General features: G+C 43.1%; 1 protein-coding gene across 2 annotated transcripts in view; it reads right to left on the bottom strand.

The window, feature by feature from the left end:
* Positions 1-2,538: 2,538 nt before the first annotated feature.
* Positions 2,539-17,899, bottom strand: part of LOC132590039 (SITS-binding protein-like) — a 61,388-nt gene continuing 46,027 nt past the window's right edge. For both annotated transcript variants that reach the window (XM_060262874.1, XM_060262873.1), the window contains exons 7-10: positions 16,785-16,921; positions 11,360-11,481; positions 7,455-7,634; positions 2,539-2,983 (exon numbers count right to left, since the gene is read on the bottom strand). In XM_060262874.1, coding sequence (XP_060118857.1) covers positions 2,810-2,983; positions 7,455-7,634; positions 11,360-11,481; positions 16,785-16,921 — 613 coding nt within the window. In that variant the 3' untranslated portion in view covers positions 2,539-2,809. The remainder of the gene's footprint in view (positions 2,984-7,454; positions 7,635-11,359; positions 11,482-16,784; positions 16,922-17,899) is intronic.

The following is a 17,899-nucleotide window of genomic DNA, read 5'->3' on the forward strand; positions in this document are numbered from 1 at the left end:
ACTACCTTCCCAGTGCCCCAGGCAAGCACCTAGTTTGCCTGCCTTCCCCCCCTCCCGCCGCTACTGCCCCATGCCACCACCGCTGCCGCCACCAGTCCCTCCATTCCCTTCCACGCCCCCGCACCTCTCCCCTCCCTGCCGTGGCTCCGGACCCCCCGTCTCCCCACTCCCCGCCGCACCTCCTCCTCCCCCCTCCCTTCGGACTCTTTCCCACCCACCCCATGCCAATTTCAATGCCAGAGCCGGCTCTAGCGCTGCGTTCCAGCTCTCTAAAGCCCCCCCTCTCCAGCCAAACACTCGAATCACAGGCAAAACCACACCGCGGGGCCGGGACATGCTCACCGTCCCTCAGAAACAGCGTCCTGAAAGGGCGACCCCCACTGCCTCCTCCCTTCCACACTTCCTGGATGGGAGAGGAGGCAGCGGGGGTTGCCCTTTCAGGACACTGCTCCTGAGAGACGGTGAGCGCATCCCGGCCCCACGGCTCAGTTTTACCCACGATTCAAGTGTTCAGCCAGGGGGGCTTTAGAGAGCCAGAACATGGTGCTAGAGCTGGTTCCAGCGTTGAAATTGGCGCAGGGTGGGTGGGAAAGTGTCCGAGGGGAGGGGGGAGGCGCGGTGGGGGGACAGAGCCATGGTGGAGAGGGGGGGCACTTGGGGGGCGCCAGGCAGCGAGTCTGCCTAGGACGCCATAGGGCGTCGGGCTGCCTCTGTGCAGATCACACGTAATCCAATCGAGCTATTGTCATTCATTTGCTATTACAGCTGATAAAGTCACCTTTATAAAGTTTATATCTCCCCTACCTCATGTTACATTTTATGGCATGCATGGTCCAGCCCAAGAAAGTGACATTTTTGTCAGATCTGGCCGTAATAACAAATGAGTTTGACAGCTCTGCACTAGAAGGAGGAGTGAAAGCCAGAGAAGGTCAATGCTGTGACTGAAGGCAAATTTTATCTTGCAGAAAGTATAGAGGGCAGAATCAAGCTTAGACTGTATCATTTCAGAAAACTCTGGGTAATTAAATATTCTTTGGAATCCCTGCTTTGGGTGCCTCTGTCTTCTGAGATTAGCTGGGTGGCAACTCAGGAGAGAGCCTTCCTGGTCATGGCACCAAAACTCTGGAAGTGTCTCTCTGTGGTGATTCATCTGTCCCTTCCTGTTGCTACCTTCCCCCAATGAGTGAAGACTTTTTTGGTTCATTTGGCATTTTCTCAACAGTCCCTCTTTCCTAAGCAGGGTTTTTTTATGTATTCTGTTTTGCATGTATTTTAAGTATTTATAATCCTTTTGAAATTGTTTTAATGATGTATGTTTGGGAGGGGCATTGATTTTAATGGTTTTATAGTGACATTATGTATGTTTTAAATTGATAACCACTTTGGTGGCCCTTGTAAAGGCAGAAAGCCAGGATATTGATTTTTGTAAAAAGAAAAAAGAGGATTCTTTTGTCTAACAAAACATCTGTGAAAATAAAAAATTACTATGCAAAGAGAAATGACCTGTTAATTGTTTTCTGTATGCAATATTTTTTTTAACATGGAAGCGTATCTAAGAATGAGATTCCTTTAACTGCAGTCTGAATTGGTACAATGCAAGAAAGACATGTCATTTTTTTTTGCAAGTAGCCTTGAATAGAGAAGGTCTGAAGGAAGGAAAATGGCTAGTCAGTTCCCTTCCTCTCTATCCCTTTCTATTCCTTCCTCTACTGCTACTTGTTATTCATTTGTCAGTCTGCTGGTTTCCAGTCACAGAGCCCCTACTCTGTTGCAACCTGCAGGAATCCTCTAGGGGAGGGTATGCAAGTTGCTGCAAGCACTTAGGCAAACTGCCTCTGATAACTGTCAACAAATCAGGGGCCTGTATGTGATATCCAACTAGCTCACATGCCCTGTTGAACTCTGGTGTGAAGAACAACACAATAGGGTATTTGTAAAAGCAAGGTAAAATAGTTGCTGTGGGGCACCCATTTATAGTATTTGGCATTAAATCTCTGAGTATCTTTCTATCAGATACATGCCTCATATGCAGATTTGTGTTGGGGAGGTCATTTGAAGTACCTTTTCAGCATTTCTAGTCTTCCATTCATGCTAATATCATAAATAAATGCATCTCTTCTACCTAAACCGAGTGTAAGAAACAGATGGTTTAATGTAGCTTTTGTGGTTTCCTAGCCTCTCTGAAAGTATTGTGAATATTCATATTTCAGTAAACCCTTAGCTTCTGGGATCTTAAAATGACAAAGTGCATTAGTTGATGCATTTTGGCAAGTCAGGTTTCTTCCCACACACACACACTCACACCTTCTCTAAGTCATGTGTATGCTCTGAGGTAGCCTCATAGCACATTTCCAGGCTAAATAAAACGTATTTTATTGTTAGTGCTTCGATCCAGCTCTCGTAGTACAGTATCGCACATTTGGGTTTAGGGTAAGAAGGTATTTTCTCCCTGCTGAGAGAGGAAGGATTGGCATGAACATGTATGTGAAGAAAGAGGGATTTTAAAGTTTGAAAAAAGACACACAGAAACCAAACTGTGAATTGGCTGAAGGTAAATCCCATCAAGACATGAAGTGCTGGTAAAATATAATCCAGATTGAGGTTCCTGCAGGAGTTTACTGTTTTTGAAAAGTAGCAATGGCAATAAACATTTACCTTTTAATATTTGCCTTAATATATAATCCTGAAACAGTGCACCTAGATGAAAATTCTTTTAAAAGAAAGAAAGTCAGTGTCAGCAAGGAAGTTCATGTCAACAATACTTTTCTGAGTGGCAGCTAGACCTTTGAGATCTGGGACAGCCTGGAATCTATGAAGCCCTAACAAAAACAGGGACATCCACAAGTGTGACAGAATAGTTCTTGATGAAGGTGCCTCCATCAAACACCTGGCCAGTGCTGGTATCCATCCATTTCTCACCTTCCCTAGGCAGAAAGATGTCTCTTTGACTTTGTCCTTGTTCTGTTATTGGGGCAACAAGTACCTAAATTTAAAAGGGGGAAAAAATTGAAGTCATATGCCATGATCACTTCTAGGGTTGAACAAGTTTATGGCAGCAGTGAAGTGGAAATCATTTCAGGTCAGAAAACAATTGTACCAGTTTTAATGTTGTGAGAACAAAATTAAAATAAAGAATATTCTTGCTTTCATGTAGTCCCATAGCATGCTAATGGCAGTGGAGTATTTTGAAATAGGGAACTTTATGATTTGTGTAAGGGCCATTCCTTTGTAAATATTTGAAGGAAGGGTCAACGGTCTGGCAAACCAACCTTGTCGTGAATTCATCTATAGACTTAGAAGGCAGTCTTAAGCCCCAAGAATGTCACCTTTCACCTCATTCCTGGAATACACATTTGGGGTAAAAAGCTAAGGTAAACATCTGTTTCCCTACTCTGCATACCTCTAGTAAATGAATAACCACTGTAAAATAAATAGACCACTGTCAGACAGAGACAGACTGGTGCGATGAACCTCAACCCTGAGTTGTGTGACATTCCTACAAGTGGCGCAGCGAGCAGGGACCCCTCTCATCAACGTCTGGCATAGGCCCCTTGAGTGCACTCTGTTCTAAACAACCCCTTTATTGGTGAGTATGGGAGGACAGTTCTCGCAAACCCAGAGCAAATATTTGGAGGAGCTGCGGTTCCTCATCCAAAGTCCAGCGGGTCCATGACTTCTGGCTAACTGAAGACTGTTACAAGAGATCAGTAAGCAATGCCCCTGGTACCTGGAGGGAGGTTCTCTTAAACTTCGGGACTGGGAGAAGATAGGGAAGACCTTTCATACAGAGCCCCGAGCTTCTGTCAAACTGCTGCAGGCCTGGCATCAATGTAGGTATGCAGTAGAGAAAGTTATGCTCGTTTTTAACACAAGCCAGCTCTCCAAAGATTGTCCCCTAAAATACACTGGTGTCCAACTTGTGCCCCCTGCCCCTCCTCTTCTTCCTCCTCCTTTCCCCCCTCCTCTGCCAACGGATCCACTCGAGGGCCCACCACCTAATGCCTCGGGACAAATGGTCTGTGAAGTTTTGGAGAAGGAACTTGATCAGGCTAAATTGGAAAATGTTCCAGAATCGGCAGAAATATTGTCTCTTTGCCCTGTAAATTTGACAGGGAAAGAGTTGCCGGTCCTTTTATCGGTATGCCCAGTAACATATGCACAGAATGAGAATAGGCAACAGGTTGTTAACTATACTGCGTTGCCCCACTCTGTTTTGAGTGAAATTCAAAAGGCTATCAGAGACATGGGCATAAGGGGAACCGATGTGCAAAGTCTTTTAGAAGGAATCTCTAATGGATACACTGTGATTCCTCAAGACTGCAAAAATATGGTGGGGATGATGTTAACTCCTGGACAGTATGAGGTATGGGACCGTGAATATTGTAATTTGGCTAATGCTCAAGGGTGTGGCTCCAATGGGACTTATACTGCTGAACAATTATATGGATCTGGACAGTTCAGTACTATTGAAGCACAAGCTGTGCTCCCTGTTGCAATCCTTGCTATTGTATCTAAATGTGCTTTACAGGCCTTTGCCAAGGTACCTACAGGAGGGCGGCCAGCCCATAGTTTTGCAACTGTCTGTCAAAAGCCACAAGAGCCCTATTTAGACTTTATCAACCATCTTCAGGCAGCAATCAGAAGACAGGTTGATAACCCTGACGCAGCAGGAGAATTGATGATGAAATTGGCCAAGGAAAATGCTAATTTGGATTCAGAAAGAGCCCCGTGGCGCAGAGTGTTAAAGCTGCAGTACTGCAGTCTTAAGCTCTGCTCACAGCCTGAGTTTGATCCTGGTGGAAGCTAATTTCAGGTAGCTGCCTCAAGGTTACTCAGCCTTCCATCCTTCCTAGGTTGGTCAAATGAGTACACAGTTTGCTGTGGGAAAAGTGTAAAAGACACACTTTACTTTGTAACAGCGCTCAGTGCAGCAGGCTGAAAGTGCTAGAAAAATGGCCTTTCAACTCTATTTACAAAGGCCTTTCAACTTAATAGTTGACACCTTATATGCATTGAATTTGATTCATCAACTTCCTGGTGCATGTATCACTCTCCAAATTGACCCTCAAATTTGATTGGCTATATTTTTAATCTTGCAGTTTTTAATTTCTTGCTGTGAGTTACTTTTTTCATTGCTCACATTCGAAGCCATTCTAATCTTCCTGGCTTGATTGCTCAGGGCGATGCATGCTGATAAGGTTTAAAAAGTGTTACCTCTCTATTTACTGATCCCTCTCTCTGTCATAGTTATTTTCACCAGAATGCCAAGGCATTTGTCAAACAGTTCTCATTACCTTTTGATCAGGACAGTGGCCCATCCAGTTCCTGCTGGGTTTTTTCTACAAAAAAAAAAAGTCCTGGTTTTGCCCAAATAACAGAACGTCACCTGGAATTCAGTGGCCTGATGACATAACTTCCTGTGTGATGCCAAGAATGTGGCCTAGGCCTGCTTTTTTCTACTAGTAAGTCCCCCTGCTAGCCAGCCGTTCAGTGGCTGGGGGGTAGGGCCTGGCAGCAGGGGAACCTCACCTCGACAGGGTGGGAGGGTCGGGTCTGGCAACCCTAAATTCATCCTTCAAAACAGCATTTTCCCCCAGAGGAACTGATGTCTGGAAATCAATTGTAGTTCTGGGAGGTCTTCAGGATCCACCTGGAGGTCATACTCCTGAAGGTTATTTATTTCACAGTTCTATCCTGCCCTTCCTGAAATGGGTTCAGGGCAGGTCACGTCAAGAATAAAACAATTACATAAATTATAAAACAACTAACTAAAACATAAAACCAAACAGATCAATTTGCTGGTTAAAAGTTCAGATGGAGGCCATTTCAAAACCTGGTCCCTGGCTGAGCAAATAAAGTTGTCCAGTGGCTGCTGTTTAGGGTTGCCAAGTTCAATTTAAAAAATATCTGAGGCCTTTGGGTGTGGAGCCAGGAGACTTTGGGGGTGCTGTCAGGAGACATTGGGGGTGGAGCCATAAGCAAAGTTGTGACAAGTACAATTGAACTCCAAAGGGAGTTCTGGCCATCACATTTAAGGGCACCACATACCTTTTTAATGCCTTCCCTACATTAGAAATAATGAAGGATGGGGCACCTTCTTTTGAGGCTCATAGAATTGGACCCCCTGGTTCAATCTTTTTGACACTTGGAGAGCATTTTGAGGAGACCCATCAGATGCTATGCTGAACATTTGGTACCTCTACCTCAAAAAAAACGCCCCTTCAGAGCTTCAGATAACCTGGGATTAATTCTCCATTATACCCTATGGTCCAGCAGACATTTCCGTCCCTCCCCCCCCCCCAGTTCTGATGACCCTGAAGCTCCGGAGGGCCTCCAAACTGGGGATCCCCTGCCCCCACCTGGGAATTGGCACCTCTACACACGAGTTGCTGAACTTCCAAGTTTTTCACAGTAACACAGGGCAACCAAAGGTTCAAGTTTACCTTCACACTATGCAAACGACCTTTGCAAAGATGGTGCAACAAACTGAGGGTCTGGGCTCCTTTTACAGCCATGTTGTTCTGCCTGCTCCCCACACCCTGCTCCCCTTGAGCCTTAAAGACGCAGACACACCATCCAAAAAGGAAGGCTTTCCAATAGAGAATGAAGTCTCCGAAGGTGGAAAGTCGCATGATGGCTGTGGAGGCAGGGTTTACCCCTGCCGGCCAGCTGACTGGGGGTGGGAAGGAGCCTGAGAAAGTGGGAGAACCCCCGCTGGGACCTGGAGATTGGCAAGCCTACTGCTGTTGGACCTGACCCCAATGAATGGCAGCTTATCTGTGATGGCTACAACTTGACGCCCCACAATTTGTTTGAGCCCAGTGGTAGCCTCCACTCAACTTGTGCGACTTCACCAGGCCTGACAGTGGCCCTCACAAAACTCACCAGAGTGACTTACTTCTGCATAAGTTTTGCAACTTGGGCAAACATTTCCCAGGGGAAAGCTGACATGCGGAGGGAAACAGGAAGCTGATAGCCAGTGTGATGTAGTGGTTAGAATGCCATTGTATGATTTCAGAGACCAAGGTTGACATCCTCATTTTGCCATTCAGCCTAATTTACTTCACAGTGGCAGAGCAGAGATTTTGGGAAATGGAGGAAAGGAGAATGATGTAAGCTGCTTTGAGTCCCTATAGGGTAGAAAGTTTTTCTATAAATGAAGTAAATAAATCATAAATAAAGTTCCTTTTGTGTGTTTATGTTTGTGGAGGGCAGATGAAAGAAAGCTTGGCTGGTGAGTGAAAAGGAGTGAAGGAATCAGGGGAGAAGAAGAGGGTATGGGAGCTATCAGAAGAAGAGAAAGAAGAAATAATGGGGGGAAGAGGAAAACAAAATGACCGGGCAAATTTTTGTGGGTTTCCTATATATAAATCCAAATGCCACTGAAAAATAATGAATCTCTGTGTTACTGGTCCTTGAAACTAAAACATTCTGAGGTAGAATTTATTTCTTACCTCATCACCTATGAGGAATTCATTGTCAATTGTAAAGCTGACTGGTTCAGTGGGGCTGAGCCACCACACAGGTCGAAAAACAGGATATCCCAAAGACAGCCATTCCTTGCTATATTTAATGAGAAAAGGCACCACAAAATCCAGATGCTTGTTAATGTAATGCCTGGTGAGATTTAGTACCTGAAAAAAGAGAGTTTAGGACATTATCTCAACAAGTAGAAAATGTAATAGAAAAACAGTTTGATTTATGTTCTCTGAAAGAGAGGAAAGATAACCAAATAATAAATCCTGATGCAGTGATTAACAGACACACTAAAAAGGATATGAAAACAGGGGCAGCAAGGAGAGTAGCTAAGCAAATACAAACTGCATGGAATATTGTTTGAGGTCTGTCCAGCTAGATATAGCAGCAAGTATTTACTTGCAGTGTTGCAATCTAATGTGCAATTAAGAAAAAGAGGGAAGGCAATAGTCAAACGGTAGCTTTCAAATGTCTAGGGTTTTAAAAGCTGTGCTGACTCACTATTAAAAATCAGGAAGGGAAAGCAAAGATTTTGGGGTGCATTTTTTAAAGAGAGAAAAAAAGGCAAGGATAGGTGGCAGGAAAAAAGAAAATTCCAAGAACTTATAAAGATAGGAAAGATTGGAAATATAAAAGGAAATGAAAGAGAATGATTGGAACTACTGAACAACTTGAAAGTAAGATGGAGAAAGAAAACACATAAGAGAGGCAAGAAGCCCATAAAGGAAATGGCAGAGTGGTATTATGATAATAAAGGTGAGACATGCAACTGAATTTAGGACTGAGGCTTCAGGGAACTCAGGAACAATAAATCTTGAGTTTGTGGCTGAAGAAGGTAAAAGATAGGAACTAGGACCAGAAGAAAGGGAAAAGTAAATGCTTGCAATACTAAGGACAATCTTGCAAAATCTGACAGCAGAATCTGCCAAGAAAGAATGAAAGCCCTGATACAAATATGACACATGCACACACACAGCCATTCTGTTAAAGGAAGATATTCTTGATGTCCAGTGAAGAGTGAAAAAGAAAGATGAAAGAGGTTATTTTGTAGAGGGCAAATGATAGATTTTGTTTTAGTCATCTTAAGCTTGGTGGTGATGGTGAGTGACTCACCTGAATGGAAAATGTGAAATGACAAAAATGTTAGCAAAAACAGGAAGAAACAAGATAAACACTGTCAGCAATAGCACATACAAAAAAGCAAACAATACTACCTATATGAATAGCTTAAAAACAGCCTAAAACAGAACCTTGAAGTAGTGAAGAGGCTTTTGGTGCTGCTAAACCTCTATTGGTTTTTTTGTGGAGTCTAAAAGTTTCTATAGTGGAAGTCTTAGAATCACAGAGTTGGAAGGGACCTCCAGGGTCATCTAGTCTAACCCCCTGCACAATGCAGGAAACTCACAAACACCTCCCCCTAAATTCACAAAATCTTCATTGTTCTCAGATGGCCATCTAACGTCTGTTTAAAAATCTCCAAGGAAGGAGAGCCCACTACCTCCTGAGGAAGCCTCTTCCACTGACAAACTGGTCTAACGGTCAGGAAGTTCTTCCTAATGTTGAGTCGGAAACTCTTTTGATTTAATTTCAACCCATTGATTCTGGTCCTACCTTCTGGGGCCACAGGAAACAATTCCACAACATCCTCTATATGACAGCCTTTCACGTACTTGAAGATGGTGATCATATCACTTCTCAGCCACCTCTTCTCCAGGTTAAACATGCCCAGCTCCTTCAACCTTTCTTCATAGGACTTGCTTCTGGTGTAGTCTGCTTCATAGTGTTTGGGGAAAGCATGCTTTGCAACACAGACGTTATTTAGAGAATTGTGGAGAAGCAACAGTTCTAAGCTGACATAGTTTGGAGAGGAGACATACCCAATGAATAAAATGATGACTTTAAACTGAACGCAGCTCACTCGTTGCAAACACAAACCGGTGCAAAAATAGCTACCATTTTACACACACAACAGCATCCTCTCAGCAAATAACTGTGGGGCCTGACAAACCAAGGATCAAGGATTCAGGCCAAAACTCTATGGCATTACTGAGTCCCCAGAGAGTTGTATCGACACACAACCTGATGTTAAAGGGACATGTTACTGCTATAAGGTTAGCTGCGTTCAGTTTAAAGTCATCATTTTATCTATTGGGTACGTCTCCTCTCCAAACTATGTCAGCTTAGAACTGTTGCTTCTCCACAATTCTCTAAATAACGTCTGTGTTGCAAAGCATGCTTTCCCCAAACACTATGAAGCAGACTACACCAGAAGCATAGGCTGACCCCTCTTTTTCCCCCACATAGAAAACATCTGGCATTCGTTGGATGGGTGGATCCCTAGCCTCCCATCAGGGACAGTTGCCTCAGTCCCCCATAGGAAACAGCCAGTATTCATTGTGTGTGTGTGTGTGTGTGTGTGTGGGAGGGCAGCTGTCACTTTGGTATGTGGCTTGATGATTATAAGGTACCACTATCTACTACTGTTAGCTCTCCTCACATCCAGCTGGTGACAGCAGCATCATGGGTCTGAGAGGCAATGTGGACCATTTTCTCCCACTGCTGATTGACAAAACCCAAGCCTTTGTACTAGTACTACTGGTGACCTGAAGCAAACTGAGAGTGGGCAGCACCTCCCAACTGTGCTGCTTCAAGATACTCCTTGCATTGGTTTGGTGGAGAACCAGCCCTTCTGAGAACTTTTCTGCAGAATCTGACCCTATGAGGAGTTTCAGTTTATTGACATTATTATTGGATGTGCTTTCAATTTGAATCCTATAGTAGCTCTGTAATAGTCACTCTCAAACTTTTTGAAGCCTGTTGCTCAATAATGCTCTACATGAATACACACATACAAAATAAAAACTAAACATGAAAAATAAATTATAAAGTCGTGGTGTTAACCAAAGTGAGATTACTGCATATTGTATTGGGGAGGGGAAAGCTAGAGGTATATTATTCTTTACTTAGCTTTTTGTACTTTTATATTTTTTTCTAAGACTGAAAAAACACAACCTTTGAAGGGATGCTAACAGAAAAGAAAATACAAAATTGCTTCAAATAATCCAAAGGAATTACCAGTTAAATAAGAGCAAAAACACTGTCATAGAAACCCAAGTAAGAGACAATGCAAAATGCACACTGGTCAGGTTTTGCAAAAACATGATAAGAACAAGGATGGATAGAGAGCAGATCTTGAAGTTTAGATAAAAGAGTTCTTTTATCTTCCTTCCTACTAAACAATGGCAGTGATTGCTTGGTTAGATCATCAGCTACATTTCACGTAATTGTATTCTGTCTCAAAGAGATCCTCCCTTTGTTATGACTTTTGTTCATTGGTTGCACACGCCAGGAATTGTTTTAAATGAAGACAATCTAGCCTTTAACCAAGACTGTCTGTTGGATCCAAAAGAGAACAAATACTTCTAACTGATCACTCCCCCCCCCCCATGGATCTATGGCTGTAAACTCCAAACAGGGAAATTCCTGGAGATTTGGGATGAAGCAGGCCTGTAGCCAGGATTTCTTTTGTTAGGAGGTATTTAAGTTTCTTAGGGGCACCTAGCTTAATGGTGATTAAATTAGTTAATCAGGCTTTTTTAATTTAATTAATGACATCTCATGGAAAACCCCTGTTGCAAAAGTAAAAGCGCCTTCTACTTGTACAAATACAATCTGGTGTCCAAACCTGATAGTGCCAGTAGTGACTGGCAAATATATATAAATCTTTCCAAGTTTATTCATTTGCTGAAGGAATTAGAGTGACAGGGAATCCTTCAGAGATCTCTTAGTAAAAGAAGGATTAATTGGGGGGGGGGGGGAGATTTGCTTGGTTGTGACACTAGCAGAAAATGCATGCTAGAATAAAATATGAAAATGCACTTACCCAGTTATTGCAGCAAACCCATGGGGGTGTGCTGAAGGACATCACTGGAAGGAAAGTCACAATTTGGAGCCACCTAATATACAGTTCTTCATCAGTCAGAAGTTCATTTCCTAGTGTCCCTCCTGTACAGCACATAAACAGGGGGAGGAATTGATGTAGTTATCCTCAAGTGGGTAAATAGCGGCTCTCCGTGGTCATTTCAGGTAGAGAAAACAGTGGGCAAGGTTTATGTCATCTCTCCCCACATGCCATGGTCCTGATCTGAACTGAACCCTACACACCTGACCTGGCATTCTTGGGACTGACCCAGGGACAGACCGAGAAAGTTAAGCCCTCATATAACACTAATGCATATAATAGGAGAAACAAGCCAAATTGGAAATTGGCAACTTGCCAGCTTGGCAGGCTGGAATCTTTTGGCCAAACCAAACAGTTGGGCTCTGAGGAAGCAGTAACAATTACTTGCAGGCAGGCCTCGGATTCAGTGGGAGCTCACAGGAGCACAGCTCCTGAACCTTTCTGAGAGTTCCACCTCCTCCTGCCCACCTTGTCCATTGAATAGTAGGTGCAGCTGCATGACAATCCCTGGATGAGTTCCACCACCTATTTTTCTACAAATCACTATCTGATTACCTTGATTGCAGGTAATCAGATAGTGGGGAGGTTTATAAAGTGTTTGATTTTAATTTTTTTTAACCTCTTAGATTACAGTTGACTAACAAAAATAACAGTTTTTCTAGTGGACTAAGAAAAAGCATTGTGGGTTACTGACTTTTCTAGACATTTGGAAAGGTGCTTTAGCAGCCATCATCTTGATATAATCTTGAAACATCTGGAGCCTTGCATAGCATAGATACAACTTTACAGTCTGTCCACATTCAAATACAACCCTAATAATTTCAAAGCCACTGATATTGCTAGAAACATAAAAGAGTTCAGACACTGAATGTAGCTGTCTTCTACATTCAACAGCGCTGTTGCTTGCAATGCATCCCACTCTTGATGATTTTTGTCATTTAACATTTTTTTTAAATCACTTTGGCATGAAAACTCTTTATCTGGTTTAGTGCATCCATAAGGTGGATGGTGATATTAATACTGTTTAGTTTTATCAGAGCAGAAAAGTGATAGAGAGAACCAAGTAATGTTAACTAGTGTATAAGGAATGCCCACTGTAAATGTGAGCAGATTCCCTGTGAAATACTAGATAATGCCTGGCAGGGTACATGATGCTGGTTTTAAAAGGAGACATTATTAAAAACCTTGCCATAGGCATCAAGAATCCTGCTGAAATGAAAATTGCTTTCCAAAACAGAATATTTTGTTCTGATAACAGCCTTGTGTTTTATTATAAGTGATAGCTCATTGTGGGAACAAGGAACACATGGGCTTTATCTTCTCAGCACGGAAACCACAATTCTGTATCCGGTTCTTATGGTTCATTTAAATTGTTTTGAAAAACTATTAAAATAATTTTCAAGAGGCATTTCCATGTTAGTCTAAGATGACTTTTAGAATGGGTAGGTGGGAATTCGGATATGCGTGCGATGACATTGCCATGGTATCTAGTTGTGCTTCTTGGTGGTACAAAGGGGGAGAAGAATGTCACACAATTTCTCCTTCCCATTTATGGTTTGGGATGGGTGGGGTCAGCACACCGCATAGAACCGGGAATATCGATATATATTTTCCTATAAATCCAGAGGTACTATCCAGCTGAAGTCAAGCAAATGTAAGTTGTATTGATTTCAGTGGGAGAGTTAAGTGTTTACAAGCAAAGCACTTGCTTAACTCTTTTCCTTTGAAACAAATTAGATTTATACTTGCTTAACTGTGAATGGATTGTGGACCCAGGTTTGTTGCTTAGGTATTTGAAAATATACAGTGACCATTAAAGACTTATTCTTTTAAAATGAACTACATGACACTATGGAAAAGGCAGTATGGACACAGAAACTCTTAAGGAACACAGGCTGAAGAACTGGGTCAAATAGGAGTGATGAGAGCTGAAGTTCTAAATCTACTGGGGAAATTAAAATCAGTAAGTGTCCAGGTCCTGATGACATATACCTGAGACATCTTAGGGAACTCAAATGTGAAATTGCTGCTCTACTATTCCACACGTATAATTTAACTAAAACCAGCTAATGTGGAACAGTGCAGAATAGCAAATTATACGTGCAGAATAGCAAATGAAGAGTAGCAAATGTTCTGGTTATTTTTTAAAGGATCCAGAGGGGAACTAGGAAATTACAAGATAGGTAGCCAGAAGACAGCCTGCAGCCAGATAACTTTCACTGGGGAGCACTTCTGATGTCACAAAAATAATTAATATAAATAAAGGGGCAACAGGAACCCTACACTGCCAAGGCCTCAAGGGGTTCCCATTTGGGGACAGATTGGATCTTACTTGTGTTCTTTGTGCTTTGGAAGCCCACAATAAAAAGCAGTTTACAGCTGTCAGTTAGGCTTACACACTCTTTCTTTAGATAGCAAATCTTGTACAATCTTATACCTGCAAGATTCTAAATTTGTTTAAGCATAGCAGCTATGATTTTATATTCTCAACCTTTGTTATAGATCTCTAAATACTATCCACTCAATCTTTTGTTAAAGATCTTTAACCAAGCTTTCGGCTAACCTCCCCAGAACAGCCCATTGGCTTTCTAAGGGGGCAGCAACACCGGGAAATTTTTAAGGCTTATTGCCCCCACCTTCTTTCCTTGCTTTGTGCAGGATGCAACTTCTCTTCAGCCACAGAAGTGGCACTGTTGGAAGGCTCCTAATGGAGCTGGATGGGCTGCCATTTGCAGTGGCCTCACTGTACTTGCGCCAGCCCAGCCACCCCAGGTCACATGATCTGGGATGACTGGGCTAGTGAAGGCAAAGTGCGGTCACTGCTGCAAAGCTGAATCAGTCCTTGTGGTCTGCTCACTGCAGGGGCAGGGCTGGAGTGGGCCATTCCACTTGCTGGTTGCCCCAGGCTCCCAGGGGCAGTGAGCCAGTCCTTGTGGTGTGCTGGCTGCAGGCTGACTTCTGGCTGTGGCGGCAGCACTTCGGAGAGCCAGGCTGTGAAAAAGAGACAGCAGCTCAAGCAGATTCAGGAGGGATGGGGAGAGGAGAGGAAAACTGGGAGGGAGGGAGCAGGGTACATGTGGGAGGGGTCATCACTCACAAATCCCCAGCCCCACGGAGCCTGTTCCAGGAAAATTAGTGGAAATTGTAATCAAACATAGAAATATTAGACATAAAGGAATAAAGCCTGTTGAGGCAAAATCAGTATAGCTTCTGCAAAGGTAACTTCTGTCTCACCTTTTGAAGTTCTTTGAGAAAATGAACAAGCATGTAGATAGCAGTGACCCAGTAGACATTATGACTGATTTCACACTAGGTTTGTTCGGGGTGGAGAGCCCTTTTGCTCCTGGTGCTTCTTTCCATTTTTGCACAAGCTGCCATAGAGCTGTGAGTTGGTGTGCCACTTTTCTGTGGCAAGCAAGATCCTCTTACAAGCAGTTTCTGCTTGCTGCGGAAAAGTGGCATGCCAACTCACAGCTCTGCAGCAGCTTGTGCAAAAACTGAGAGAAGCACCAGGGGTAAAAGGGCTCTCCACCCGGAACAAGCCCTAGTGCAAAATCGATCTATAATCCTCAGCCCCGGCGCATGGGGTTCTGGCACTCGAGGCAGAACCCCAATGCACGCCTCCTCAGGAGAAAAGTTTTCACACATGTGCGGTATGATGACATCACCCAGAGATGATGTCATTGCTCTGGGCACTCGGCGCTTTGCTTCCCCAATGCCCTCAGAGGATGCCGGGGAAGGGAAGCACCACTCTTCCTCGGCTCTGAGGGATTGGGGGAGCTCCGGGACAGCAAGAGTGGGGAGGGGTGCCCGTCCCTGCTGGGAGCTGGAACCCTAGGCAATCACCTAGTTTGCCAACTCCCACGCGCCGGCCCTGTATAGGATATAACATCAGGGGGAGACCTTAGCCTCTATACCATGTTGTTGTCCCTCTTTGTGAAAGAGGATGCTTGACTAGACGGACCACTGGTCTGATCCAGCAGGACTCTTCTTAGGTTTTTAAATCAGGGCTTCCAGTTGTGACAGAACTGGAGAACTTTTAACCTACTGCATGTTGTTCACTGTATCAGTTTCAAAATAATACATATGTAAGAGTGTTTCACTCTTTTGGTACAGTTACAATTAAGTGATCATCAATTACATTTTTAAAAATTAAGTTTTCCTCTTATTCCCCCACTATCCAGGGAGATTTGACTGTCCCTAGAAGCAACTATATGCCAGAAATCAGAATGTAAAGGGTGTGCAAACAACAGCTTAAAAGGACAGAGTGTATATTTTTTAAAATATTTGGTCAAGTTCTGTTTGTACGCAAAGGCCGTGTTCCCACTTACCTTACCCCGGAGCGACGTCCCTCTTCACCGCGCTGCGTCTGCGCGGATTTCGCACAAACTGCTGCGCAGCACCAGGAAGAGCCGCGTAGTCCCAGGGCTTTTGCGTCGCAAATGTAAACTGCTTTTTGGCGGTTTACATTTGCGACGCAAAAGCCCCAGGACTACGCGGCTCTTCCTGGTGCTGCGCAGCAGTTTGTGCGAAATCCACGCAGACGCAGCGCGGTGAAGAGGGACGTCGCTCCGGGGTAAGGTAAGTGGGAAAACGGCCAAAGAGAATGTTCTGATCAACTAACCAAGTTCCCGAAGGTTGAATCACTTCTAAGAACTTTCATTGTTGCCCCTCAACTAATTATTTTGCAAATAGTACTGCTGAGCACAATTTTAGTATCTCTGAAGATGTTCAGGCTCCCATAACTGCCAATAATATTCAAACTTTCTCCACAGTCATGAAGGACAAAAGATTGATTTCTTTTTTTAATGGTGGGGTAGGATGCTAAATTCCTTGCCATAAACTAAATTCTGCACTAGTACAATAAACCTGTTGTTGCAGCTGGGGAAGCAATCTAAAGCTGTCAGGACCTGTTGTTTGTATTAAGGCCATAATCAGTAGTTTAATGCAGCAAAACAGTCTTATCTTACAGACTGGGGTAGATTGAACCACCTAAGAGGCAAATTAATTGCAGCTCAAATATCTTTTTTTCCCTAATAAAATAGATTGTTGGGTATCTATTTGCATTTTAAAAGCTTTTAAAATCTAATTTTTGGCAGCGATGATGGCTTTATTTTTAAAATGTGTTGATTAATCCCTGTTAACTGAATGTTAAATAAACTTAATATGTTATTGAATAGAACTTCAAATGCTGATGTTTCTAAACTTGTGCTTGATGTAGTTAAGGATGTTTTTGAACAGGCAAGCAAATTGTGTACATCCTTCTTTCTGCAGCAACAGAAGAGGTGCAAACTTTATAAAACAGATTCTGATCTGTGAAAGGAAGAGGCCATAAAATAGTATTTACCTACTGCATCTGGAATGAAAAAGTTGTAACCATGAAGACTGTAGTGAAGCACAGATGGAATAATCCCTTTTAAACCAGCGTAGCTCCAGTCAGACTGGAGTGGGTTCATTTGGACAAAGAGTGGTAGGTGGCTAGATCTAAAAGCAACAACAATAACAAAAAGAACAGCAAAACTAGACACACATTCAAATGCTAAGTAACCTTGCCACTTGTAAGGGCATGTCCATATTGCTTCTGGCCCAGCTCTTGCTATAGTGCTGGTGCATGTAACTCAAAGGATGGGCCACATTTCTGAAAAATGAGGGTGTCTTTTCTGGGTGTCCCCCTATGACAACAGGGGGCTACACAGCCCGCAGTGGGTCTGCCACCAGCTGAACAGATGGAAGGGAAACCCTCTCAGACTGAACTACCAGGTGCAGGCAGGCTTGCAAGAAACAGATATCCAAAATTCTTTGCCAAAATAATTTAATTAAGAATAAAAGTGCTGCTGTAGACAGACTACTGGTCATGGAACATGAAGACTCAGATCCATGCACAATGTACTAGGTGACAGTGTGTCTCTCTGTCTCTGTCTAGCTTACTGACAGGTTAATTGTAAAGATAAAATGGGTACAAATTCCAGTAAGGCTGCTGAGCTACCTTATTGCAACACATCATGTGACATAAGCTTTCATGGGCCCATTTTGCCATATGTTGGCGGGGGTGGTGGTGGTTGTTTGTTTGGAAAACAGGATGACACTTTGCAGGCTGCCCTACGGACTTTGAATAACAGATGAGAGACAAATGCAATAAAATATTTTAATTTGTTTGATTTTGATTCTTTTCTTGTTAGGGTACCTAAAAACTGTTCAGATATAATCTAAAGCAGGGGTGTCAAACTCATTTGTCATGAGGGCCAGATCTGACATAAACGAGACCTTGTTGGGCCGAGCCATATCAGCCCGCGCAGCAGAGGTATAAACTTTATAAAGGACATAGACAAACACAATTTAAAAACATTTTTTTTTTCAAAAAAGCCCTTAAAATAAAACCTGCTTAAAGCATTCGCACTTGTTGGTCTTAAAGGTGCTTTCTTTGTATCTCTTCCATGGAATCCAGGGAAGTGGGCAAAGGAA

The sequence above is a fragment of the Heteronotia binoei genome, chromosome 21, assembly GCF_032191835.1.
Source record: "Heteronotia binoei isolate CCM8104 ecotype False Entrance Well chromosome 21, APGP_CSIRO_Hbin_v1, whole genome shotgun sequence".
In the NCBI taxonomy this organism is placed as follows: domain Eukaryota; kingdom Metazoa; phylum Chordata; class Lepidosauria; order Squamata; family Gekkonidae; genus Heteronotia; species Heteronotia binoei.